The sequence below is a fragment of the Cuculus canorus genome, chromosome 12, assembly GCF_017976375.1.
Source record: "Cuculus canorus isolate bCucCan1 chromosome 12, bCucCan1.pri, whole genome shotgun sequence".
Taxonomy (NCBI): domain Eukaryota; kingdom Metazoa; phylum Chordata; class Aves; order Cuculiformes; family Cuculidae; genus Cuculus; species Cuculus canorus.
Window position 1 is genome coordinate 13,535,370 of NC_071412.1, and position 24,699 is coordinate 13,560,068.

Here is a 24,699-nt window from a genome sequence, read left to right on the forward strand (position 1 = left end):
ACCACTCACAGCCCCAAAGTCACAGTGTTGAGGGGAGACACACTAAAAGCTCCCTCACAGAGACAGCAGGAGCTAGATTCCGCCCCCCCCCCACCTCTCAAATCACCCCCAAAACACCGTGTTTGTCCAAAAGAGGATTTCTTTTCATAGAATAGAATCACAGAAACACTAGGTTGGAAAACACCTTGGAGATCAAGTCCAACCGTACCTGCCCTCTATAAAACCATATCCCTGAGCACTTCATCTGGCCTCTTTTGAACCCCTACAGCGCTGGGGACTCCCCACCGCCCCGGGCAGCCTCTGCCAGCGCCTGAGAACCCTTTCGGTGAAGGTGTTTTCCCTGATACCCACTCCGACCCTCCCCGGCACAGCTTGAGGCCATTTCCTCTCGGCCTATCACCTGTCGCTTGGGCGAAGAGACCAACCCCCGCCTCTAATTGTATTTCGTTTCCCTTTAAATGCCGGTTCGAGGGCGTCGCGTGGTGGTGGGCGGTGACAGCGACAGTGGTTCTGGGGCTGTCGGAGCCGGCGGGATGAGGGATGACCTGGAGCCGGAGGGCGACAGCCGTGAGTGGGGGCGAGGCGGGGTGTGCAGCGGGGCCCCCGGGGCAGGGGGAGGTGCTCTGAGGAGGAGCAAAACGGGTTAAAATCCATTCAGAGCGGGCAAGGTGTATAACCTTAGGTGGGGATGGAGCCCGCTCTCCACCCCCAAAGCATCCTGGATCCCTAAAATGCTGCAGCTCGGAGGCTGAGGGGAGACGTTATCGCTGTCGCCTTATCACTGTCTGCAGCTCCCTGAAAGGAGGTTGTAGTGTGTGTGTGGGGAGGGGCGTTGGTCTCTTCTCCCAAGGGATGAAATGGCCTTGATTTCCACCAATATAGATTAGGTATCAGGATAAAATTTCTTCACCAAAAAGGTTCGCGGGCACTGGCAGAGGCCGCCCAGGGGGGCAGTGCAGTCGTGGTTTAAAAAACATGCAGATGAGGTGCTCGGGTTCAGTAGTGGGCAGGTACGGTTGCACTCAGTCACCTTAAAGGACTTTTCCAACCAAACTGTTCTACGATTCTATTAAAATCCATTCCAGAGCAGGCTAGGTGTATAACCTAGGCAGGGATTGAGACTGTTTTCCCCTCTAAAGCACCCCGTCTGTACCCCTAAGATGCTGCTACAGAGATTCGACCCCTTTTATCAACCAGTCCTCGACTATACTGGGTTGTCTTCTTGTCCTGCAGCCTCAGGTAGAGCCCAGGCGATGGTGTTAGCACATTTCTTTGTGTGCTTTTCATCTGTTTTGATGCTTTTTAAGTCTCTTATATAATAAACTGGTGCACTGCACTGAGGATAAACCACTTCAATTGTTTTTCACGCTGCTTGGGATGCTTGGTCTTCTGTCTCTACTGCAGTGCTTCCTTCAGAGAAGGAGTTCCACGATGCCACAAAGCGTAATGACACGGCCAGGATGGAGGAGCTCATCAGGAGAGGAGTCGACATCAAAGCCAAAACCAATGTAAGTCCTGAGATTTTCTCCCTCTAAGCTACAGGAATTGCTGAGGGCGTGTTCCAGAACTGTGGCTCCTTAACACTACTCTTCTCATTAGTTGTTCAATTGGACAAAGATTTAAAATACACTGTCAGTGCTAAATAGTAACTAAGCAGTTTCACAACATGCTGAAACCCACGGCACTGTCAACCTGGCTGGACTGGAAGGTTCTAAGTGCTAAGGGAAGGTGATAATTTATGGTTCCCCTTGGAATTCATGTGCCATATACACATGGCTGCAATGAAGGGCTTTGATTTTGCTGTCTCTGGGGTTAACTCAGTTCCTGGTGCAGAACTTCCCTTGTTAACTAGTAGGTTCTTGGAAATATGGGATTGCACCCATCCCTACTGTTACGACTTTGTCATAACATCAATTTGTCCAACCATAGCCAGCGATGTTTCTCATTCTTGTGCTGTCATTATAGTCAGTTTCTGAGTAGAAGATGATTAGCACCTGTCTGCCTGACAAGAGAGCAAAGAGGTAGAGGGCTATGTCCAAAGAAGAACCTGCACCATATGAGAAATTCTGGCTCCATGGATGGCAAAGGAGTTTTGGGCTTTCAAGAAGGCTGATGGATACACTTGTGGTCTGTGTCCATCAACCTTCCCTCTCTCCTTCTTTCCTTCCTTCCCTTCCAGACAGACAGGACTGCCTTGCACTGGGCTGCAGGAGCAGGGAATGTGGATGCTGTGCGACTGCTCCTGGATCATGATGTCCCAGTGGATGATGAAGACAGTGTACGAAGGCAAATCTCCCTTGCATGTCTACAAATGTGTTCTGTGTTGGGAGAGCACCGGGGACTTCATGTTAGCCCTTGGTGGGTGGCACTGGGGATTGCAATGCTTGGGAAGCTGTGGCCTCCCTGCTGAGGCAGGTGCAGTGTCTTTCTGGAGCAAGCTTTGTTTTTTCATGTGTCTGTGCTCCATCTTTTGGCCTTTTCTCGCAAGCCCCAACAGCATCATCCAGAAGAAGACAAGCTTCCCTGTGCTATACAAAAAACCTTGCAGGTTCTACCAGTCTACTTCCCAGTCACTGTGCATGCTAGGAAAACAGTGACAGCCAGCAAGTTCTCTCTTCCGCCATAACAACCAGGCTAATACACACCATTGACTAGGAAGTGGCAATCAAGAGGCAGATCTCTTCTCAGCTGCTGTGACCATCTGGGGCAGGAATAATAGCAACTGGAGAAACTGGGGCTAAAAAAATCCCAGAGAAATATTTGGGAAACTTCATGAAGCTGGAGGAACAGCTTCCTTCCAGGGTGGGGATGGTGGTGACTGCAGTTTAGCTGTAAGCATCTCTCTTCTCTTCCACTAAGTTTGGAATGAATGCGCTTCTCCTGTCTGCCTGGTTTGGCCACCTCCGTGTCCTGCAGATCCTCGTCAACGCTGGGGCCAAGGTTAACTGTGTCAATAAGGTGAGAGAGTCTCCCTGCGTGGGTCCATTATGCAGCTCCAGTCAGAGATGGGGGAGCTTACCCCTGAGCTAAGGTAATTGTGCATGACAGCCTCTGCTGTGGAGACTGCCGTCTGCATTTCTGCCATATTCCTAACACTGGTGTAATAATTGTAGCTATAGAGATGTACATGGCTTTCTCAGCTCATATTCATGTAGTGCTGAGGTGAAAGGTGTTATAGAAATGGGAATGGGTTTAATGAATCAGCAGTCTGTGTGTTTTAAAATAGACCTTGGTTGGGAAAAGGAGCATTAGTACTTCAGAGTCATAAGTTGCTGTCTGTAGCATAAGCTAGTTTATCCCAAGAGGTGCAGAGGGACTTCAAACCGGTCTTTGCTGACAGGAACGTTTTGTTAAAGAATCTGCGCCACAGTCTTGGACTTGTTAAATGAGTGGTCCTTTATCTGCTCTCCAGAGTGGCAGAAACCTGCTCCACTGTGCTGCTCAGAGAGGACACATTCAGGTGATGGAGTTCATCATGGAGGACCTGGAGGACATGTGTGTGGATGAGACAGACAAGGTAGGAAGGCTTTTCACGGCTTTGTTTCACAAGGCCTGATCTTGCTCTGCTGAGCTTAGTGGGAATGTTAGTCTTGGGAAGAAACTTAGAATCAGATGCTACTCTCTGAGACCCAAGGGTATCCCATATAGCCTCTGGCCCTCCAACAGAAAGGGGCTTAGGGATGAGGAAGATTCTGTCTCTGAACAAGCTTTGGCAGCCAAGGCTTCCAAAGATAGCTTTTTGCAGAATGAATTTAGGAATTTCAGTGTCCTCCTCTTGTGCAGCTGGTGCTCCAGGGTGTATAGTAGGTAAGCAATAACCAAGGGAAACCCACTCCCTGCATGTTCTAGCATTAACTGATCTGTTTCTGAAGACAGCGTAGGAACGCAGATGAGCTGACACACACTCTTCTGCTTCCTGCCTTTCATGGATCTCTGATGCTAGGGAGTTAAACAAGGCAAATACGAGTTGCCTTCCCTCAAAAAGGGACTCTTAACTCACTCCATAACTGGGGTCTCAGATGTTAATTCAATTTTTTTATCCTTAGTTTGTTTTAGTAAACTATTATCCTCTATCTATATTAAATAAACACTGAAAAAAAAAATCTATTTTCCAGTGTTTGGTGAGTACATGGAGTTGTCAGCCCCAGTGGGTAGTTCTGTTTACCTTGTTTTGAGAGGCTTGTCCCACATGTAAAGTGGAATAAAAGATAACTGGACTGGGTTTATTGCCCAAGGCATTATCATTTTGCTTGCATCAAATGACCTAATCTTGTGCTTCTGAGCTTTTCTTGGGCTGTATTCCTTTCTGTTTTGTTTTTTTTTTTTTCAAAGATGGGCAGGACAGCATTTCACCTGGCTGCAGAGTCTGGGTGGCTGGAGGTGGTGGAGTTCCTGATTCGACTGGGTTCTTCTCACGGTGCCAAAGACAAGGTACGAGCATAAAACCTCACAGAAGGGAGGTGAAGTCCAAGGTGAACGTCAGGGAACAGGATACCAAGTGAGTCTCATGCAGGCACGTTGTCAGCAGCTGTAACAATGATTGTGGTATGTCAGGGCTTATCTTCTCTATCCACTTGCAAACACTTTGCACCTCAGCCTGTGCCGCATTTCTCTCAAGTGCTTTCAGACAGGATACACAACAATACAGGATACACTGTGGTGCATACATGTATGAAATGACCTTTACTTTCAGGAAGAAAATACAGCGTTGCATTTAGCTGCTAAAAATGGACATCCCTCTGTGCTGCAGAAGATTATAGATGTTGGAGTGGACCTTGACGAAAAGAACTTAGTAAGTACATTTAAATTAAATGAAAATCGCATCAGCTTCACCCTTTCCCTCCCTGGAAATACCGTCCTATCACAATCATCCAGCTGAATAGTCAATATAAACAGAAATGGTTTAGAAAACAGCTGATTTTATCTAAAGCATGTGTGTAAATGCAGGTCACGCTTGCAGACTATCAGTGAAAGGCAACATCCTCATTGAACCAACATCCAATTCTAAAGTGTTGCCTTTTCTTGCTGTATCTGCTGACCTACCTTATCACTCCATTTAATCTCCTTTTTTCTCCCTGACCCTTATACATTCAAGTGCCTAAATGGTTATTGAGTGTCTTTTAAACTAAACTTCACTATGCTTTATAGTATTGACTTAGTCACTGAACATACGGACCTTCTGTTTGAGATCTCTCTTTGTCAGACCTGCTTGGGAAAATTTATGTGGCTGGAACACAGTTAATGATTTAGATAGCAAATATTGGCTTAGCAACACTGTTATTTATTCCAGGGCACACTCCCAATTAAGTTTATCTACTTTTTTTTAATCTTATTTGGTTACTGTCTTTGAAAAGTGTATTTGATCGTGATTAAGATCTGAAAGAAAGGGGAAGCCACCTTCTGGGTTAGCTCTGGTAGCATTTGTCTTCCCTCAGATGAGCTGCCCTTTGTGAAAAGCTCAATAATAAAACCAGATGAAACCACTTAGGAATTCTATCTTTTTCTGTTTTCTTGTAAAGAAATGAGCTGCGGCACTCAGAAGGGAGAACCAGTGGCTGAGGGCCATGGGTTTCCAGTTCTGCCTGTAGCTGTTTCTGAGCTGCATCAGGAAAATGGTCATTGTCCACGTGAAATCCCTTTTTGTTTGCCAGTGTGCTGGAAGAGAGAAAAGATGGTAAATACGGTGTATGTCTTGTGGCCCGTGGTCCAGCTGTTCCCAGTGGCATAAGGACAGAACAGCACTCTGCTATGTCAGTGGCAGATAATTGTGTCCTTTATTTTTCTAGTGATCTTCCTGGCCCTTAGAATTGGTATTTTAAGATGTCATGGATTGAGAAGATAGGGTAGAGGCTTGCTCATTATGCAGCTCTGTCTTGACCTTGTCTGCAGAAATGCTGCTTGACATCTTTTCTGCCTTGTCCAGGAAGGACTCACGGCTCTGCACCTGGCTGCTGAGGGAGGTCACAGCGATTGTGTGAAGCTGCTCTTGGAAGCAGGTGCTGATGTCAATGCCCAAACCCAGGTGAGCTCTGGGGAGGTGATTCCATTTCCAGACACTACTTTGTGGGCTTTTGCCCAGACCTGTGGCCTCCGAGGGAGGGCATCTGTTATTGAGTGGGGGCCTGTGGGACCTGGCACTTCAGACATAGCGCAGGGAGTCCAGAGGAAAGTACATGTAGTTTTGTACCGAGGGGCTCCCTGGGACTGATTTGGCTGTGGAGACAGTCTCTATGGATCTGTCGAGGGGCTCTCGCATGAGGAAAGGAGGGAGGTCTCTGTGGACAGTCTGTAACAACTGCAGCCTCGGAGAAGAAACCTTGACTAATAGCCATCTCTTCTGTTGTGCATCTCAGAAAAAGATGAATTGCCTTCATTACGCAGCACTGCATGGCTATGAGGCAATAGCCAGGATCCTCATGGATGCGGGAATCCACATAAACGCTGTTAATCATGTAAGTCCCGCTTAATGCTCTCATTGCCTTCAAAAAGGCAAAATAGTTTGTGGCATTATTTAAGAGCACAAAGCAACCCTGCGAGGACCAACGCTGCTGTGGGGTCTGTGCTTATGGGGCAGAATCTACAGTTCGCCCCCTGTCCAGGCTGGCAGCTGTCTTAGAATAAGACATACTGTGCACAGAATGGTCCTTTTGGTGCCATGGGCTAAGCTTTTGAGCTAACCATAGGGTCTTCCTTCCACAGCAAAATGCATCAGCCACACACATTGCGGTACTGCAGAACTTCCCAGCCATGGTGAAGCTCTTCATCGAGGCAGAGTGTGACCTTGACATTCCAGATGATGTAAGTCTGCAACTCCTTTTCTTTGTATTTGAAATGCGAACCAGTTTGATGGGGGATTTGATCACCTTGGGGACAGGATTAAAGAGGGAGCGCTTTAAAAAGGGGAAAACTTGAAAGTGCAACTTGGGAAACATAAAACCTGTGAAATGATTCAGTGTTGCAATGAGGTAATCTCTTGATGGCATTCAAGGTGATGGCCTGTGCACAGCGTCATTGCCTAGTCAGGCCCTCTCCTCCCTGCTGGAAGCAAGTGGGAGAAATTTCAGGACTGAAGATATTCAGAAAAATGTTTTGGGGGGCTGAGAATGGGAGGCAAGCCTGGAGGTAGGTGGCTGTCTCACCAAAGTGTGATTTTGTGAATTGAGGGGCTTTGTGCAGCTTTCTTATATTGTTTTGGTTAACGTTTGGTCTTGTACCGATGTTTTTCTCCTGATGACACCATAAAATTGCCACATATTGTGTTTGATTTTGGTTGTTCCCATTTAACAGTCCCAAGGTGCACACAGTTTACAGTGCATACACATTAACCCGGACCTGGTTCCCAGGAACTAATGGTTGGCACAGGTCCTTTCCTCCCTTGGCCAAATGCTCTGCTTACGGAAATTGTTTGGATAGCAGGAAATAATACAGTCCTATAGGTGACCCTAAGGAGCTTTGTGGAACTGAAGAGGTTCCTTCTTTAGACTGAAACTTTATCAGAGAAGAGTCCTAGTGCTAGTGTTGAGACATGGACAAACGAGTTCTACTCAGCCTGAGGAACCCAACTTCACTTTGAGGTAGAAGGGTGCTTGACCTTCAGCTTAAAAAGGGATGGAGGGGAAAGAAGGGCAGAGCTGACAGCTTTCTTACAGTGCTTCTTCCTGGTATTGTTCTGTCCTATCCTTTCAGCCTCACATTTGTCCTTCTCTGAAATGTAGTCCTTTCCCCTTTCATCTCCAGAGGCAGCAGACCTCACTCCACATCGCTGCAGAGCATGGCAGGCAGGACATCGCCGAGATGATTCTTATTGCAGGAGTTAATCTGAAGCTAACAGACAAGGTAAACGTGGATTCTGTGTGCGTATGGAGGGAAAACATGGGTGGTCTTTGCCATTAGTTTTCATAATTTTCAAGGGAGGCCAGTAATGATAAAAACACAGCTGTGTAGGTTAATTTTGATGTGTTTTCCATGAAAGAAGCAACTGGTTCTTAGGAAGGTAGAAACCAGTTCTCATGATGAGCAAATTTTTCCTCTATAAAGTCATTCTAGTTCCTTCTACTACTTGTGCTATCATACACGTTAATAGCAAAGATCTTCTCAAATAATGATAAACAATATCCCTCAAGAATTAGAGCACACTTGTTTTAATAAGTTAAAAGTATCTGTGTGGTATATTTCTGACACTGGTGTCCAGTGGTTTTGCCTTCTGATTAAATCAACAAAAAGAATTCTAGAGGATTTGGGCAAGTTTTGTGTGCAGCCTGAAAGCACAGTATGTGCCCAAAAAATGATGGAGGCTTGGACAGAGGTTAAAATGGTGTCTGCCATTTGCAGTGGGTTAAGGACAAATGGCCTTGAAGCTACCTGGCTTCAGTGGCCTTCAGCCTCAGTGCATGTTTGCCACGTTCCAGCAGTGTGTGGAACCACTGAGAGACTTGGGCAGGGAACACATTCATACTTTTCTGTGTGAAACAGGGTTTCTGCTCACATCTGAGGCCAGAACTGTTCTCACTGGCATATATGGTGCCTATAAAATTGACAAGGTTGTGTAAACCATTTTGGTTTCCTGTGTGAGCAAACCTGTTGTGCCAAAGGTATGAAATGCCTTGGACTGTAGTGCTGAGCTGGTCCTTTGGCTGCACCCAGGTTGCTGGGAGCCAGAAAGCACCCTGCCATCCACTGTGGGTTGCAGGATGCTTTCCCTGCCAAATGAGCAGATCCCCTGTGGCAACAGAGATGCTGCAGAGCAGAGAAAGTGACTCCCCATGCTCTGCCCACAGTAGCTCAAAGCTAGCTCACATTCCAGGTGAGGACAGGGGACTTTCCTCCTGTTTGGGAGCATTGCTCAGTGGCACATCCTGCCTGCCACTGCAGATTGCTGAGTGGGCATGGAGACTGTGCCTCCTAAACGTGCAAGGTCTTTTCCCGCTCATTTTTCCTCTTCTATTTTCAGCAGGGGAAAACATCTCTGGATGTTGCTGCCCGAGGCAATCACATCAACCTAGCAGACATGATTATCAAAGCCGATCGGTTTTACAAATGGGAAAAGGTGAGCAGCTGGCACCGCCATCCCCTGTGCTATGCAGGGGCAGATGTGGCTTTATCCTCTCCTTTGAGACTCCGCATCACCAACTGTCAAAATGAAAAGAAATGCAGGGTATGCTGTGGCAGGAGTTCAGGAGGAACGCTGTGTATATTGGGCCCTCATGTGGACTTCCTGCTCAGCCCTAGAGAAAGTCATTTAGACTCCTTTCAGTCTGTATGGGAGGCGAGCATGTGCCTGTGTTGCAGGGGAGCAAGGAGGCTGAATTAAATGATTCTGCATACAAGCTCCAGATAAAAGGCACTGTAGAAATGCAAATTGTGATCCGCATGGGCTTCCACAGCAAAGCTCCTATTAACAGTGTCTGTTAATGGTGAGTGATCAGAACAGAGTGAAATGAGAAGAAAGGGAATTAAAAAAAAAAAAAACCAACACGCTGTGCCGGAATGAACTCACAGCACCCTGCAGAGCTGAGGCTGTGGGTGGCTGCAGACTGACAGGTACATACATGGCACCCCAACTAAAACCTCTCTTGTGGCTTTGCAGGACAATCTGAATAGTGACTCTGACTCCTGGGTAGCAAAGCACTTGACTTTCAAGCAAGATCACAGACTGGAAACACAGCACATTCGCTCAGTGATGTGGAGATTAGCTACCAAGTACCTCAGACCTGGGGAATGGAAGAAGCTGGCACATTACTGGAAATTCACTGACGCCCACATTAGGGCCATTGAGCAACAATGGACAGGTATAAAACACTGCCCAGGTACTTTTGATCCTTCACTTGGATTGTTTCTGGGAGATAAGTCTTCAGTAACAGCAAAGCATGAAGAAAAAACAGCTTGCTTATTTGAAACAACCAATAGATGAGATTAAAAATCCTGATTTTTAGTGAATGCAGAGTTACCGCTGCACTGGAATTATCTGGGAGCAAAGCACACAAGATGAGTGTTAGCAGTTCGTTGCTCAGTGCTGAGGTGCTTACCAGACTTGTGAATTCTGGCTGCAATCCTTGTTGTATAGGACAGCAGAAATTTGTCAGGTTTATTTTTTTTTCTTTAAAGAAGCTGAATTGAGGAGGTGGTGAAGCCCCATTTAGAATTTGAGAGATGTTAGCAGAAGCGGGTTGAGTTCCAGAAACAGATCAGCGCTGGTTTGGTTACCGTAAGGACTCCTGCAGTGTGCATGATGCAAGCAAGGGGCCAAGCTGTGCTCTGAAGGCAGAAATTCTGTATTGCCATAAACAGCTGTCTCGGAGGCCCAAGCTCATTTGTGGCACGCTCCATTGAGTTTAAGGTTAATATAGCAATCACACCACAACTGGGAATTAAGCTAAACTGTACTTTAGAGCATCCTAATAAAATCCAAAGAGGAAGGAGGAGTGTCCCAACCCACCAGTTCAGCAATCAGCTCCGTCAGGGCCATGCACTGCAAGTGCAGGATTTCATTTGTGGTTTGGTCTTGCCAGGTACTAAAAGCTACAGGGAGCATGGCCACAGAATGTTGCTTATCTGGCTCCATGGCGTGATCGTGGCAGGTGAAAATCCCATCAAGGGATTGTATGAAGGCCTTGTGGGGATTGGAAGAAGAGATTTAGCAGGTAATACTTCTGTCATCCTTTAAATGATGCACAGCGAGCACTGCCTGAATTCTGTGGTTACACAACTTACACAGAGGAAAACTTGAGCCAAGCTAGTTCACTGAAGCTGGAAGCTGCTCTGCCCTGCCCCCTTGCTACCGTTATGCCTCATTTCTTTCTCTTATTTTGATACATTAACAGATCCTGCCACAGCTTTGGACTTGCCATGCAGTGGAATGTTCTCTCTTCTTTTACAGAAAGCATTCGGAAAAAGGCAAACGCAGACCCTGCCTCTCCCCGAAGGTGCACAGCAATGTAACATCAGGGGGGCACCCACAGTTCCTCCAGCTGCCCCATCCACAGCTCCGCTTCCAGCTGTGGGAGAAACTCCTGCTCTGTTGCTCATTGGAGAGCAGCTGCAACTCAAGGGCTCCCTGTCATAAACAGCTGCTACTCCCTGAGTGCTCTGAAATGACAAAGGGTATCAGAAAATGACAATGGTCTAAAATGCCTAAAAATTAGGCAGAAAGGAGATTGCCATCAGCTGTTATGTACCATCTGGGTACTGCAAGGAGGGTTCAGTAAGCAAGCCTCACTTGTACTGTGGATGCTGGGAAACACTACACTGCTCAGCTAGAACTTGTTTACATCAACATTTAATTGTCATTTTTTTAAGTTATTAAGAGGAAAATATTTGTTTTCAGGTGTTCTTTACTTATGTGGTTTGGGGTGTCTATCACTTGTATCTTATGTGTTATGCGTTTATAACTTCCCTATTAGGGTGGGAACTTGAAAAGTCAAAGCTACCCCTGGGACTTTTAGAATCTTAAGGTGTGTGATCTTTAACATTTTGACTCTCTACAAGGAAGTTCCAAGTGTGATGTTAACATACACAGTTTGTAACTGTACACTGACACATATACTGTTTGTAAGTCAAATAGGGATCTTCTTTAATCCCTAGGTTTCAACTTGAAAAGTTTAAGATGAAAATGGCTCGGAAGCATCCTTCTGAGTTAACAAGGAAGATTCACAGCTCTGTTCTCACCTTAGGTGGAAAAACAGAAGAGTGAACTGGATGAGAACACAGGCCTTCTACTGGTCTTAACCACAGCATCAGTGCAGGTGTTCTGCTGCCTCTGTCCAGAGCTGCCTCAGTGGTTACAGCACAGCCTCAGCCCCGGACAGTTTGCCTAAATAGCACCTTGTCATGTAATACCATGTATTTTTTATGGTATTCCAAGGGGAAAATAACATCTGTATTTCAAGTTATGTCTTAGTTATTCCTTATTAAAATAATACCAGAGAACTCTTACTTAAAGCTAAACAAGTGCAGCCCTGTAGTTCCAACTGCAGTGCTCAAGGTGGACTCCAGCAGAAGGTGCCAGTTTTCTTCATGTCTAGAGGTGGCTATGGAGGCAAACAAGGACGGCAGTAGACAACACTGCTGTTCTCATGTAGTCAAACCATGAGACACTTGCTGGAAGTGAAGTTTTATTGAAAACCATTTTTGAAGAGCAAGAAAGGTAAAAATTCAAACGCTTTATTTCAAATAGAAACTAGCTTACAGCACAACACAGGAAGCAAATAAGTGAGGGGCAATATTGGCACTTAAACATCTTTTAAACCAAATATTCAACAAAAATATATGTCAACTTATAAGTACACAATCTGCATGTGGCAATATGTACAGGTGAGGGGAAAGTATAAAAAGAAATACCGTTCTGCACAAGAACGTGAATGAAGACTTTGGTAGCAAAAATGTCTTTGTTCTTAAAACTGTAGTCTTCAAAGATGATTCCTGGATTTCGAAGACTAAAAATTAAACCAATCTATCCCATTACCCTGCTGGAGGTTACCATCCACAGGTAGTTCCCCAACTCTGAATCCTCCTGGAATCGCACAGTGATCATCGGCTTACAGCAAGGAAGAAGGCAGAGTGGGAGCAGTCGATTGTACACAGGAAGACCACCAAAACAGTTCCTCATTTTCACCTGCATTCCAAAGCCTATGGCTCTTCTGGCTCATCACTGGTGTGAAGGGTGATCTTTTGGACTTCCAGTTCTTCTGCACTTACCATGGAGGGATCGATGGCTGCATACCGGGTACCATGGAACTGCAGTAAATGGATCTGTCAGACAGGGAAGACAACACTGAAATGGGTGTAGAACTATAAAAGTTTTGCTAAACAAAAATCATTGCTTCCAAGTAATTTTTGTGAAAATGAAATCATGGCTCTGGAGTACAGGAGCTCAGAGAACAGATGGGGAACAGGCACAGCCAAAACCCCAAAGCCAGCTCTCCACGAAGGTGGGTGCTCCCAGCCCTTGTGTGTCAGTGATCCAGGAGGCAAAGCAAACAGAGCTCAGGCAGGTTAAGAAACAAGCAAGCACAGAAAAGGAGTCTCCTAGGACTGTTCCAGCTGTGTGCATTAGCAGATGGGCTCTGAATGCAGACTCACTTGAATATATAGGTTGACCTCAGCACTCCTGCAGAGATACGGGAAGTTGCCTCCTGTTTTGAGATGAGCTCTTCTGGCGTTAGGATAAAGCTTATACATTTCTTCTTTTGCTTCAGTTGAAAGCGCGCTTTGGTCAAACACCTACGTAACAAGACACAGCAGTTAATTCTGAGTCTAAGCAGATTTTGAATCAGATTGCATATTAGCTGCTTCTAGAAGCAATACTCAGTTTCTCTGTGGAAGAGTGTAACAAAACAGAAAACAAACAACTAAGGCTGTGATGTGTAAATATATGGCTATGTTACTGCACAGAATACCCAACCCATACTTCAACACAGAAAAGCTGCAGTGTTGCTCAGGCAGTAGAAGGCTGCTCTAAATATCATGCAACCTGCAAACATCTGTTCATCTGCTAACAGCATATCCAGGCACCAACTGCCAAAGAGGGGAAATAGTGTTTTAAAAAAAAGGGGTGATATTGAGATGAACTTACATCCATAATGGTTACAGGGATGTCTCGAATTTTATGAGGTTCTACGTAGGAGTTCTGGCAGTTGAGGGTAAGTCTTGAAGCGAGCTCACTCTGACCCAGGCTCTCCAGCTTTCAGTAGAGAAAAAACACTGATTAGCAGCATTTCACTGCAGGAAGTTACTGCAGTATTAATAATACAGTCAGAGAGAAGTGAGTTTTAAAGGGAAATGTGACTGCACTTCAGATGAAGATCACAGTTCCAACATAGTATTGCTCTGCATGAGACAAGACACCTAGCACATATTCCATTACTTGCTCCCCACTCCAGAGCAGGGCCTACAGACCTATCCCAGCACTTTCTCCTCTTCCCCCTCAGTTTAACTTCCTTTCTTCTGATCCACATAGACAAACAGAACCGCAAAGTCAACAGCTAAATTGCTGTGGCTGACAGTCAGCATCTGCTAAGGATCCTTTCCCTACTCCTCCCTTCTGGGTAAATCCATGAGGAAAGCGGCAGAAACGCCTACAACCTCTTGCAAAGCACACCTTCCACAGGGACTGACACCACAGCCATTAGAGAACACAGCTACCTACCCTGTCCACCATGAAATCAATCCCATCAGCCATTTCAGGATCGAGAGGACCAGATGCAAAATTCCCAAGGACAATTTTTTTCAGCATAAAAGCAGGCAACAGCCAAAAGCTAAAACAGAAACAAGAAGGAACAATCTTCAAGCACCCCCGACTCCAACATTAAGATGCTTTGTTGCAAGCACTCCCTTTCCTTGCACAGACTCTATGCTTTAAGAGGGACAGCCTGGCAGCTGGGTGCTTGAAATGCCCTGGGAAACTTTTAGTCCTACGGTGCAGAAGTATTTTAAACACCGAGAATAACACTTTTCCCACTCCAAAGAGATAGAGTTCTTACATCTGCCCACACGTCCACAGAAGATCACAGAACGACTCGTCCACCAAATTCCACGCTCCCAATTGTGAGCGTTTCCAATCTCCTTGTGGTGAGGCTTCAAAAGTCACACGTATTCTATCCTGCACCTCCCTCATCCAGGCTGGAAACAGGTTGGATACACATTCCACCAGATCAGTGTGACATTTCATTGCACAAAAATTGATGCCATGAACCCAACCATTTGTCTCAGTCTTCCTTACCTGTTTGCTGTCCATGTCTGATTGAAGATAGAAGTGTCACTAAAGGAATTGCACAGTATCAGAGACTGAACTCTGGGAGACTTGTGTGTGTATTCAGCAAATTTTTGAGCCAGGAAGCCTCCCAGAGAAGCTCCAAAAAGGTGAACCTAATTCAAGGGAAAAAACAGATCACATTACACTTGTGAAATAAGTGACCTCCAGGCACAACACTTCATTACAAAAAGAAGTCATTTGAGCTTTACCCTATCCCCACAACCCCTTTTTTTTTTAACATGAATTGCTCTTTTGTTTAGTTGTTGGGTTTATGCATGATATAAATGTGATAAACACTGAAAGAAGGAAGTGTTTCCTGATCACAGTTCAAATTTTGGTGGTGCTCATCAAGGCTGAGGAATAAATGGAACATTTCACTTTGTCTTCAATAGTGATTCCAATCCAAGACACTTTCCTGTGGTATTTGGTACTACGTGAGTTAGGAAGGAAAACTTCCATGGGACAAACTCAAGTCAACCACTACAATTTAGCAGTTGAGTTTAGGCCAAGTGTGACAATTTTCAAGGGTATTCACCTTCAAAACCAAACTTCTGTCAAAAGCAAAATTGCAACATAGCCTGTTATTTATAGGCTATGTTTTTTTTGTGTCATATTTTATATGCCTGCTCTTAAACAAGACTCTTTCAAACATTAGTTTTTTACTGCAACTATACACCCATTTCCAGGCACTCACTTTATCCAGCTGAAGGTGGTCTAACAGTTTTCTGAATCCATCACAGAACTCAAGATGATCCCAGTACACTGGATACTGCAACTAAAACAATATGAGTTAGAAAAGCCGGTCCCTGATCAGTATGTGTCAGCTTTACACTTGAAAGTCAAACCAATTCTCACACTAAAATCTTCAAGACAGTAATCTGCCTCTGCACCAGGCTAAAGCGCCTCAGCAAAGTCCCTACAACCAGAGGGTGCAAACACCCCTGCCTCATTTGTACAAAAATACACAACTGAAAGTACCGCAGACCAAGTTTGTTGGGGGAAGTGCAGCATTGCCTCATTCTGTAATCACTGGGAGGAGAAGCAGGAATGATTTTTCAAGGATTCCATAGCATGTACAGGAATCATTAAGTGCTACGGGTGATAGCACAGCTCTCCTGAGGCCACATGACTTAGCAAGAAATACAGTTGTACAAGTCAGTCACTTGAGTTCAGATCCAGAGCTGAGAAGCCACAGAAGAGCACTCTGTCAGGATTTTAAGGGGTGACTTAGCATTTGCTGCTAGGCAGGCTAAGAACCAGATTATCCACCATCCCTAAGAAAAACATGGGAACCTTGAACTAACCCATATTCTTGCCTCACGGCTAACAAAGATCCAGCCAGAGACAAAGACAGCTGGTGTCTAGGGCACACAAGGGAGAAAACAGACCGAGAAGTTAGTAATGTATATGCACAGGGCTCTGGGTAAACACTGCCATGAATGCACAACAGTTTCAGCCTGGATCTGCACCCTGCATGCTCTGGAGCACAACTTAGAATCGGTTTCTTTGTGGTTTCTCCTTAGTCAATGCTAAGAAGTTCACTTTCATTATCCAGCCTCTGAAGAGAGCAACAAGCATGATAACTTTGACACAGGACCAAGAATACTCACAGCGATAACTCTGTAGCCCCATCCAGTCAGCGCCAAAACTTGCTGAAAAAATACATCCGCAGTTCCACTTACAGGAGGAAGAAATATGAGTGGGCACCTAATGCTCCGAGGTCCCGCGTCATACAGCGACCAGACTTTACTGTCATCATCATCTACTATTATCTGGAAAAAGAGAAGCATGGAAGGGAGGAAAAACACATCGGACTAAAGCAACTTTTATCAGCCAGCTTCCAGGATTTCTTCTACAAATTTCTGCCACCTAGTAAATATTTTAATGCTCAAGACCCTTTTCAACAAGATCATTTTTTACTCCTCTTCACAACAGCTTTCTTCTCTGAGGCTGTTACTAACAGGAATTACAATGTTTGGGTGAATACTCCTGGAAATAGAACTGCGGCCACATTGTGAGACCGAATGCTTTGTGTGTCCTGACAGAATTTGGATAATGAACACCGCACTATGCGGAGTCAGCAGCAGCACAATACGTGGTGTCTTATGGGAGCTCATCGTTCTGCAAGTGATTGCAGAACAGTACAATGCTGAAAGTAGTGAATTATGTTGGTTTTATAGCTATGGAATGCACTTCAGAAGTTGCACCTGGGAAAAAAACTCTCGTCCTTTCTGAGGAAGTGCTATTAACTCAAGATTGCAATGCTTTGCTCTCAATTTCAACTAAGATGGTACATCTGGATCTGAGAATTCATACAGAAATAAATCATGGGAACAGCAAGGCTGTGCCCCAAAGGATCACGTTTATGCAATATTCTCCATGCAGAAAAGTATGCCTGGGAAAGTAGCCACCGTGCCATTGCCCTGGAAAGGCCTGGAAGGTCAGTTCTAGGTAGTGAAATAACAGCTGTAGGCTGGAAGAGCCAGTGTGTCCCCAGGGCAGCTTTTTAAACAATCACTCACATTTGCATTCCCTGGACAAAAAATGCTACAGGTCTGGGTACATGAATGACCCAGCTAACACCACAGACTACTGATCTGAAACTGTTACAGCCTCTGCCAGAAACAGAAACACACACAACTCCCAAAGCAGCACTGCAGAGCTGACCTGGAAAGAAAAATGCTTCCATCATCTGGCAGCATCTCAGGAGCACCTGGAGAGCCTCAGGATGCACGACTGGCTGAAGGAGATTATTCCCAAGTGACCTGCTATCCTTAATGAGCAGTTCCTCATACAGGGCCCATTTCAGGGCAGAGAAGCCTTAGCAAAATTAGTATATTTAAAAGTAAAGGAATTAGGTAAAGGTCATATTTTCTAGTAATGCTGGAGCCTGACTTGTTTCTACAGGGCCTGTTCTAACAGCAAACTATTGTGTGTATTTAGGATGCTCTTTCAACCCTCTAGAACCCAGCAAAACCATGCAGCTCATACAGCTCAACAAGCACAAATCCCTGGGGAAAGCCAGTATAACACAGCGGGAATTCACCTCCTCTGCATCAAGATTTTATAGCTTTTTGAATAGCAATACAGAGGCACAATTCACTTTTCCACCACAGCAGTCAAGCTTCTCAAGAAATCGGAGAACAGCATATCACAATTCAGGTTTGCTTGACTAACAAATCTGCTTGTAATAAAGCCAGCATTTCAGGCTCTGAGAGCGCATGAGAAATCACATGATGCTGTTGTTTGTAAAGTCCCTAAAAAAAATAAATAGATTGCATACCAGAGCTTCCAGACTGCTGGAACCATTTAAAAATAAACCTTTACAAAAGCCCTTCCCCCCCCCAACAATCCTGCACACACAACTCAAGAACTTCAAGTTAGTCCACATCAAGAGAACCAAGGCTGGGACATAACATTTCCTTCCTCAAACCCAGACAATGAATGGATGGGGTTAGAGAATCGTTCTGTTTGATTTCTAGTTACACAGTGGCTAGTTTGCAGCTCCAAACCAAGGCTAAGCACTGCTTAGGCAGCCAGCAGTGTGGTTAACTGCTGATGTGGTAGTCACCAGCCTTTCTCTTGTTCTGACATATCAAGCAAGATCCCCTGTAGTTTACATAAAGGGTAAAATCTGCACCTCGTTGAAACAAAAGGCAAAACTTCCCTTGTGTTTAGCAGGGCCTGCTAAAGTTGTCCCCTGCCGAAGGCTTCCAGGAAGCCAAAAGACAGCAAGTGGTGTATGCAAATGGAGGCTCACAGGCAAAGGTAGAGACTTAATTTGAAAGTGTTATTTTCTGCGCTGTACTTCCTGTATCGGATAAGAGCAGGAAGGGCGATGGAGCTGTGCTTCTTCTGTTCCTGTCAGGAAGAGCATCTCAACCTGTTTCCAAACCAACAGCTCTAACTCTGCTTTCTTAGGTCAATCTGACTGCAGTGATGTGCTCCCACCAGCAGAAACAATGGTTGGTCATTCCTTCCTCTCTACTGCACACACTTTTGGAGGAATAATGCAAGCAAATGTACTCCCAAAAAAGGCTTTGGCAATTAATTAAATCTTCAAATTGTGCTTTTTTTCCTTTCTCTCTCCAGAAACCAGAACTATTTTATTTATTTCTGCCTCCTTCATACCCCACACTCACCACTGTGGCATCACTTTTCAGTAGTCCCCATCACTCAAGATGGTAAAGTATTCCCTGTTCTGAAGGTCACCAGGTCAACAGCAGCTTCAGTTTACCCGTGTCCCCGTGTATGAAATCCTGAGTGGTCACAGCAGCTGAAGATAGTGGCCCCTGGTAATGAGCTGCAACATCACACAGCCTCCATGCCAGCGGCAATGCATTCCATTGGAACCACAACCTCTGGCTCCTTTTATTTATTGTGCTGCATCCCATAAAGCAGTGCCTCAGAGCACCCACACATCTTTCCACTGAAATACTGCCTCCCAGCTCTGCTGACCTGGTAAGAATTGCCTGGAGGCAACAGCACGGCACAAATTGACCCATCAGATCTGGAACTGGCCAGAAACAGAAAGAATCTAGACAGAGCCTGAACAGAGCACAGAGTCAACAGCCATGGGCTTTTCTTATTTCCTCAAGACGGAGACTGGCAAAAATGAGAAACCCTGAACAGAAAATCCTACAGCTCTTCCATAAACGTAATTTCTTAGAGAAAGTTACACACCACACAGTAGAAATAATGCTAGGTACACTTAAAAGCTGTTCCTTAGGTCTGGAGACAGTCTCTTTTGAGTAGCCCAACTGCAACCAAGTTGCTGTTGACATGAGATAATGCTGCTGCTCTCACCTGTGTTCCTGCAGCCCACACAGCCATCCAGATTAAAGAACTGAACTAGCTGGAAGTCAGCTTAGCCCAGAAACAAAATCTACAAGACACATCCAAGCTGGATAGGTCACTTTTCACCCGCAATTCAGTTACCTTTTTAAGAGGAACTGTGCTTCTGAACCAGTTGTAGTCAGGAGAGACTTTAATCTCTCCCATGATGTTTAGAAGAAACTCAGTTTAGGCCAGCCTGAAAGAGAGAGACAAGTTAGAAATCAGTACAACAGTGCAGGCAGCAGTCAAAAGCTGTGCATGCAGAACATTTGCAGGGTGAGATTGCTCTTATCAGTTGATTGTACCACCTCTGACTCAAGACAAGCGTAGTTATCCTCAGTTCTCATTACAAACCATCTAATTATTCTTCCAAGAGGCTGTCACCTGACATCCTTACTGTACCAGCCTAATTATGAAAAGATGAGGCTTTTGTAACAGCATTCCTGTGTAACAGTTGCAGAGAAGAATTGTGCTGCACACTGCAAGCAGCTTAAAAAGCTAAAAATGTTTTCAATTTGTGTTTAAAGCATTCCAGATTTATACCTAATAAATACTAATAGGATTCAGTCTGCAGTTCAGACAGACTTGCATTATTTCACAAACTACTGCCTACGTATTCAGACCACGCTCTTCCACCTCAGTGTAACAGCCCCCAAGGAGTCCCACAGCACCCTGGTAACATCAGCTGATCTGAGGCTGCATTTACAGAAGAGCTGCAAAGTTTAAATTCTATCTACTCAGAAGCCAACTCTCATCAGGAGTGACCAACAAAGAGATCTTTGAAGCACACCAATTAATGGATTCAGAATTGGGTAGCACAGAAATGCCACTAATTCACTCCAAGGTCAGAATGTCCTTGCATACATGAGTGTCCATTAATTTGTAAAAAACACTTAGGTAGCTTCAAGATTTAATTCTTTTTAATGCAGCAAGAGACCATTAGCTTCCATTTATAAAGCAGATGGTATCAAAGTGTTGAAGCTTACAGACTCTAGGGCTTTGCCCTTAAGACCAACGGCCTCAGGAGATTATTTTCATGCTCAGTGCTGTGTGTGATGCATAAGAAAACAAAGTAACTTTTTCTCTTTTTACTTTACAGTCGCCAAGCACAAATCAATAGATTTTGTTTCTTAATTCTTCAGAAAATAAGATCTCAGTATGTTCAGTGAGTCACTCCAATTCATTTCTCCCTGCCTGCACACAGGTTTAACTAGCTAATTGGGTTACAGTTGGATTAATAGTTATTTACAATTTCTTCATCTTTCAGTCTTCATTTGCTTTTTTCTATGCACAGAAAACATGAAGTTTAAAAGGGAAAGTACTTGCTAAACCACAAGACAGCACACATCTTCCACAGAGCAAGCAATATACCTTTCATTTCTAACAAGGGTGGCAGAGGTAGGAAATTCAGCTGTATGGCCACTGTTTCAATTTTGCGTGGCTTCATTTTGGTGCTTGCATCAACTATTCCACTGTTTGTCATACTTGGCAGCAGGCAGAATTACAACAGAAGTAAAAAATACTTATTCCAACCACCTGCACAGCAGAGCAGGCACAAAGATGCTTTACGGACTGAGGGTTGGTCATTAGGGAAGAGCTCGTTGTTAGGAAACGGCAGTTCAATCTACGAACTCCTTTCCACAACTCCACAGCACAACTAGTTTTCAAAAAGCGATTCAGCAAACCACAGTGTGACAAAATTATGGCAGAAGTAAATTACAGCAAATGCCTTAAAACAGTGCATTCTCTTTGAGTATTGTATTACAGCAGGGTGAACAAGCACCACTGACGGTCAGGGCCTCACTATGACAAGCACTGCACAGACAGAAGTGCAGGAGAGAAGACTTTCTGATGACAAATCTGGTTGCCATAAAGGGTCACTGATCTCTCCTCACTGTGACCTCCTCTCTCCTTCTGCCATCCCAGCCTTTTGGCACTGTTAAGCTAATTTGTAGGCTGGCACATCCTTTGGGAGCATGCAGCTGTCTATCGTCAGGCTAGGCAAGGAACAGATGAACTTTGTCCTGTCAGTGGAGCTCAGTTGCACCAGAGCAGGTTAAGAGTCCAACTGAAGCCTAGATTTCGAGCTTCCCAGGTCACCCCTTAACACTTGTGGAAGTAACCAGCTGGTCACCAGGACCTGAGGTGATTTCCCCCAGCTCCCTTCTTCCAAAGGTGGCCACAGCTCCTAAGGATCACCCCACTTTTAAAGCAAGATTAAACATTTTTTCTTTAGTTATAGATTTTTTTGCAGACATCAATGTCCTATTACCAAAGTATCTTTTTTCCTTGGCACAGAAATGCAGCATTAGATTTGCATGTACAAATATTTGTGTCAACAACTGCTATGTGCTCTTCCAGTCACAGAAAAGCTGAACCATGAACTCAAAACAGGGAACAAGACATGGAAGGTAACTCCAGCCTGATGCTGTTCATGACCCAGCCTCCAAAGACCCTATTTCACTTTCAGTAAATCCAAACAACCTAAAGAACTCTAACTTCTTAGAAATAATTTCCCTAAAGGAAGAATCACCTATGGATGTGTTCAGAGCCCTTGATAGCCCATGATAATACTCTCCTTGTGAGCTATCCCCACCACGCTAGTAATGCTTTCTATTTCTTATCGATTCAGAGAGACTTTGATCCTGCCCCTAGAGAGCAACCTCTGCCAGAGTAGATTAGAAGTGCGACACACTCCCCTCCCCTGTGCTGTCTCTGCATGAGCGAGGACCAGCCCACAGCTGCTCTCTCGCTGCGCTGGCCACACAGCGCCCACTCCCACAGGCCAAGAGACCTGAATCAGCAACACCAGCACAGAGAGCTGATGAAGGCTGCAGGCACGCACCAAGAGAGGCAGGGGAGATGTCAGGGCTACGGGTGCTTTGTGAATGTCAAACATGGGCAATGGAAAAGAAGAGATATGGATAATTGGGACAAGTCAGCAGACACCTTCCTCTCTTCCCAGCACCATTCCAACCAACCTCAGCTCCTGCCCTCTCTCCAAACACAGCTGGCTACCCCAGCTTAGCAGGGTGCAAGGAGGAAAATCCCCCTTAGTGCCCCTAGTCCAAGCAGAGGCAAGCTCCTTACCCAGAAAGATGAACCCTTCAGGGCAGGGCTGGGGGGTCCTTGTGGGGCTGACCCCCAAGCACATATGCACCGAGCCCTGGGCCCCTTAGGGGTCGTGATAACCATCCTCAAGGCCTGAGTCCTCCCCACAGCTTCATGTCTACCCTAGAGCCCCCTGACCCTTCAGACACAGCCTTGCCCAGGGGCAATACTGTCCCAGAGCCTGAGAGACGCGCTCCCATCTACCCTAGTCTCCTCAGAGCCCACCTACCCTCTCTGAGCCCCTCACCCCCAGTCTCTTCTGGGACAACTTACCCTCTCATTACTCTCCCACTCCTCAGTCTCATTCTCCAGAGACTGCCTCAACTCCTGGTGTCCTTAGGGACCCCCTAGACCCTCAGTGCTCGCCTACTCCCCAGTACCATCTCCAGGGACTACTTGGCCCCTCAGGGCCCCCTCAGCCCCCCCGCGCCCCTCAACTCCTGCTCTCCTTAGGGACCACCAGCCCTTCATGCTCCCCTACATCACAGGACCATTTCTCAGGGCTCATCCTGCACCTCAGGGCCCCCTCCCCACTCTCCTCAGGGACCACCCAGCCGCTCGGGACCCCCTCCGATGTCCCCAGCGCCCCCCCCCGCCGCTCAGAGCCTCTCCACTCCCTCTATGCCTCCTCCTCTCCGTCTCCCCAGAGCCCACCTGGCCCCTTAGGGCCCCCTCACCGGGACGGCGGGACGCAGGACCTCCGCGCTCCTCCACCCCTGCCGCTACTTCCGGGTCTGCTGCGCTCGCACCGCCCACATGACGGCGGGGAGGGGCGAGCGGCGCGCCGCCGCCATCGCTACCGAGGCGGAAGTGAAGCGGTGCCAATGCCTGTGCTGCCAAGGCGGGGTCACGTGGTCTTGGGACGGGGCGGTGATTGGCCGACACCATCGCTTCCCGGAAAATCACGTGATACCGAGCCTGGGCGGTGATTGGCCGATGCCGTCGCTGCCGAAGCGGAAGTAAAGCGGTGCCGGCGCTATCGCTTCCGACGCAGGATCACGTGGTGTGGAAGTGGGACGGTGGCTCGCGGGCAGCGAGGGGGCGTGGGTGAGCGCGAGGACGCGGTGGTTACCGCCGTCTCGCCGGTTCTTCGCAGGGTTGGATGTTTTAATCTAGAAACAAAGGCACCGCAGCTATCTGGGGGCGCAGGCGGCGCTGTGACCTGGTGCTGCCATTTAGCCAGGGGGCGCTGGTTTTGTGGGGTGTGTGAGAAATCTGGGTGAAATCTGGATGGTTTCGGTGAAAGCACCGGGGAGCGAAGCCGTGTGGGTTCACGTTGGGGCTCTGCTTTTAATACAGCAGTCTTTACTCAGCCCATAGCTCGGGGGTAGTGCTTGTTCTTCTAGCTCGTGGCCAGCACGGTGAGGGAGAGGATTCTGCCCTTCTCCTGTCTCTGGGACCCCACCCGGCGTCCTGTGTGCAGTTCTGGAATCCCTAGCGTAAAAATATGGATACTATAAGTTCCATAAGCATACGGAACTACTGGAATGGGTCCAGAGGTGGCCACGAAGATGTTGAGAGGTCTGGAGCACCTCTGCTGTGAGCACAGGCTGAGAGAGTTGGGGTTGTTCAGCCAGAAGAGAAGGTTCTGGGGAGACCTCAGGGTAGTCTGGAAGGGGGTTCCAGGAAAGCTGGGGAGGGTTTTTTTCCAAGGGCGTGGAGTGATGGGATGAGCAGGAATGGCTTTAAATTGTAAGGGGGAAGATTTAGATTGGATATTAGGAAAAAATTCTTCACACTGAGGGTGGGGAGACACTGGCCCGGGTTGCCCAGAGCAGTGGTTGCTGCCCCATCCCTGGAGGTGTTCGAGGCCAGGCTGAAGGAGGGCTTTGAGCAGCCTGATCCAGTGGGAGATGTCCCTGCCTATGGCGGGGGGGTCGCAGCTGGATGGGCTTTGAGGTCCCTTCCAACCCAAACATCCTATGATTCCCATGAAATCTGGATCTTTCCATCAGCCGGACCTATTTTATGCAAGGTTTATTTAACAAAACAAACAAACAAAG

At 46.3% G+C, this 24,699-nt stretch overlaps 2 protein-coding genes across 4 annotated transcripts; one reads left to right on the forward strand and one right to left on the reverse strand.

Moving 5' to 3' along the window:
- Window positions 1–440: 440 nt before the first annotated feature.
- ANKDD1A (ankyrin repeat and death domain containing 1A) lies at window positions 441–11,997 on the forward strand. 2 transcript variants are annotated; one of them, XM_009565082.2, is made up of 15 exons: window positions 441–567; window positions 1,405–1,508; window positions 2,180–2,278; window positions 2,860–2,958; window positions 3,413–3,517; window positions 4,333–4,431; window positions 4,694–4,792; window positions 5,924–6,022; window positions 6,354–6,452; window positions 6,700–6,798; window positions 7,738–7,836; window positions 8,951–9,046; window positions 9,587–9,788; window positions 10,509–10,640; window positions 10,877–11,997. In XM_009565082.2, exons 1-15 carry the CDS (start codon window positions 459–461, stop codon window positions 10,936–10,938), a joined length of 1,602 nt encoding a protein of 533 aa, XP_009563377.2. In that variant the 5' UTR covers window positions 441–458; the 3' UTR covers window positions 10,939–11,997. The 2 variants fall into 2 exon arrangements, with proteins under 2 accessions (XP_009563377.2, XP_053933813.1); XM_054077838.1 differs by lacking the exon at window positions 441–567 and having other exon boundaries at window positions 2,184–2,958.
- A 146-nt stretch (window positions 11,998–12,143) lies between these two features.
- On the reverse strand, window positions 12,144–23,512 carry SPG21 (SPG21 abhydrolase domain containing, maspardin). 2 transcript variants are annotated; one of them, XM_054077839.1, is made up of 9 exons: window positions 23,374–23,512; window positions 19,688–19,781; window positions 16,360–16,521; window positions 15,444–15,524; window positions 14,717–14,862; window positions 14,144–14,252; window positions 13,571–13,678; window positions 13,078–13,218; window positions 12,144–12,747 (listed from the first exon to the last, which is right to left on the reverse strand). In XM_054077839.1, the coding sequence occupies exons 2-9, from the start codon at window positions 19,748–19,750 to the stop codon at window positions 12,625–12,627; spliced, it is 933 nt and encodes a 310-aa protein (XP_053933814.1). In that variant the 5' UTR covers window positions 19,751–19,781; window positions 23,374–23,512; the 3' UTR covers window positions 12,144–12,624. The 2 variants fall into 2 exon arrangements, with proteins under 2 accessions (XP_053933814.1, XP_053933815.1); XM_054077840.1 differs by having other exon boundaries at window positions 23,351–23,459.
- Window positions 23,513–24,699: the final 1,187 nt, after the last annotated feature.

Excerpts from the sequence above, each read along its gene's own strand:
- SPG21 (XM_054077839.1), bottom strand. The coding sequence starts at position 19,750 with ATGGGAGAGATTAAAGTCTCTCCTGACTACAACTGGTTCAGAAGCACA. Across the intron at positions 15,525-16,359 it reads GGGGCTACAGAGTTATCGCT|TTGCAGTATCCAGTGTACTG; the intron begins GTGAGTATTCTT and ends ATATTGTTTTAG. Across the intron at positions 12,748-13,077 it reads AGGTCAACCTATATATTCAA|ATCCATTTACTGCAGTTCCA; the intron begins GTGAGTCTGCAT and ends CCTGTCTGACAG.
- ANKDD1A (XM_009565082.2), top strand. The coding sequence starts at position 459 with ATGCCGGTTCGAGGGCGTCGCGTGGTGGTGGGCGGTGACAGCGACAGT. Across the intron at positions 568-1,404 it reads GGAGCCGGAGGGCGACAGCC|TGCTTCCTTCAGAGAAGGAG; the intron begins GTGAGTGGGGGC and ends TCTCTACTGCAG. Across the intron at positions 9,047-9,586 it reads GGTTTTACAAATGGGAAAAG|GACAATCTGAATAGTGACTC; the intron begins GTGAGCAGCTGG and ends GTGGCTTTGCAG.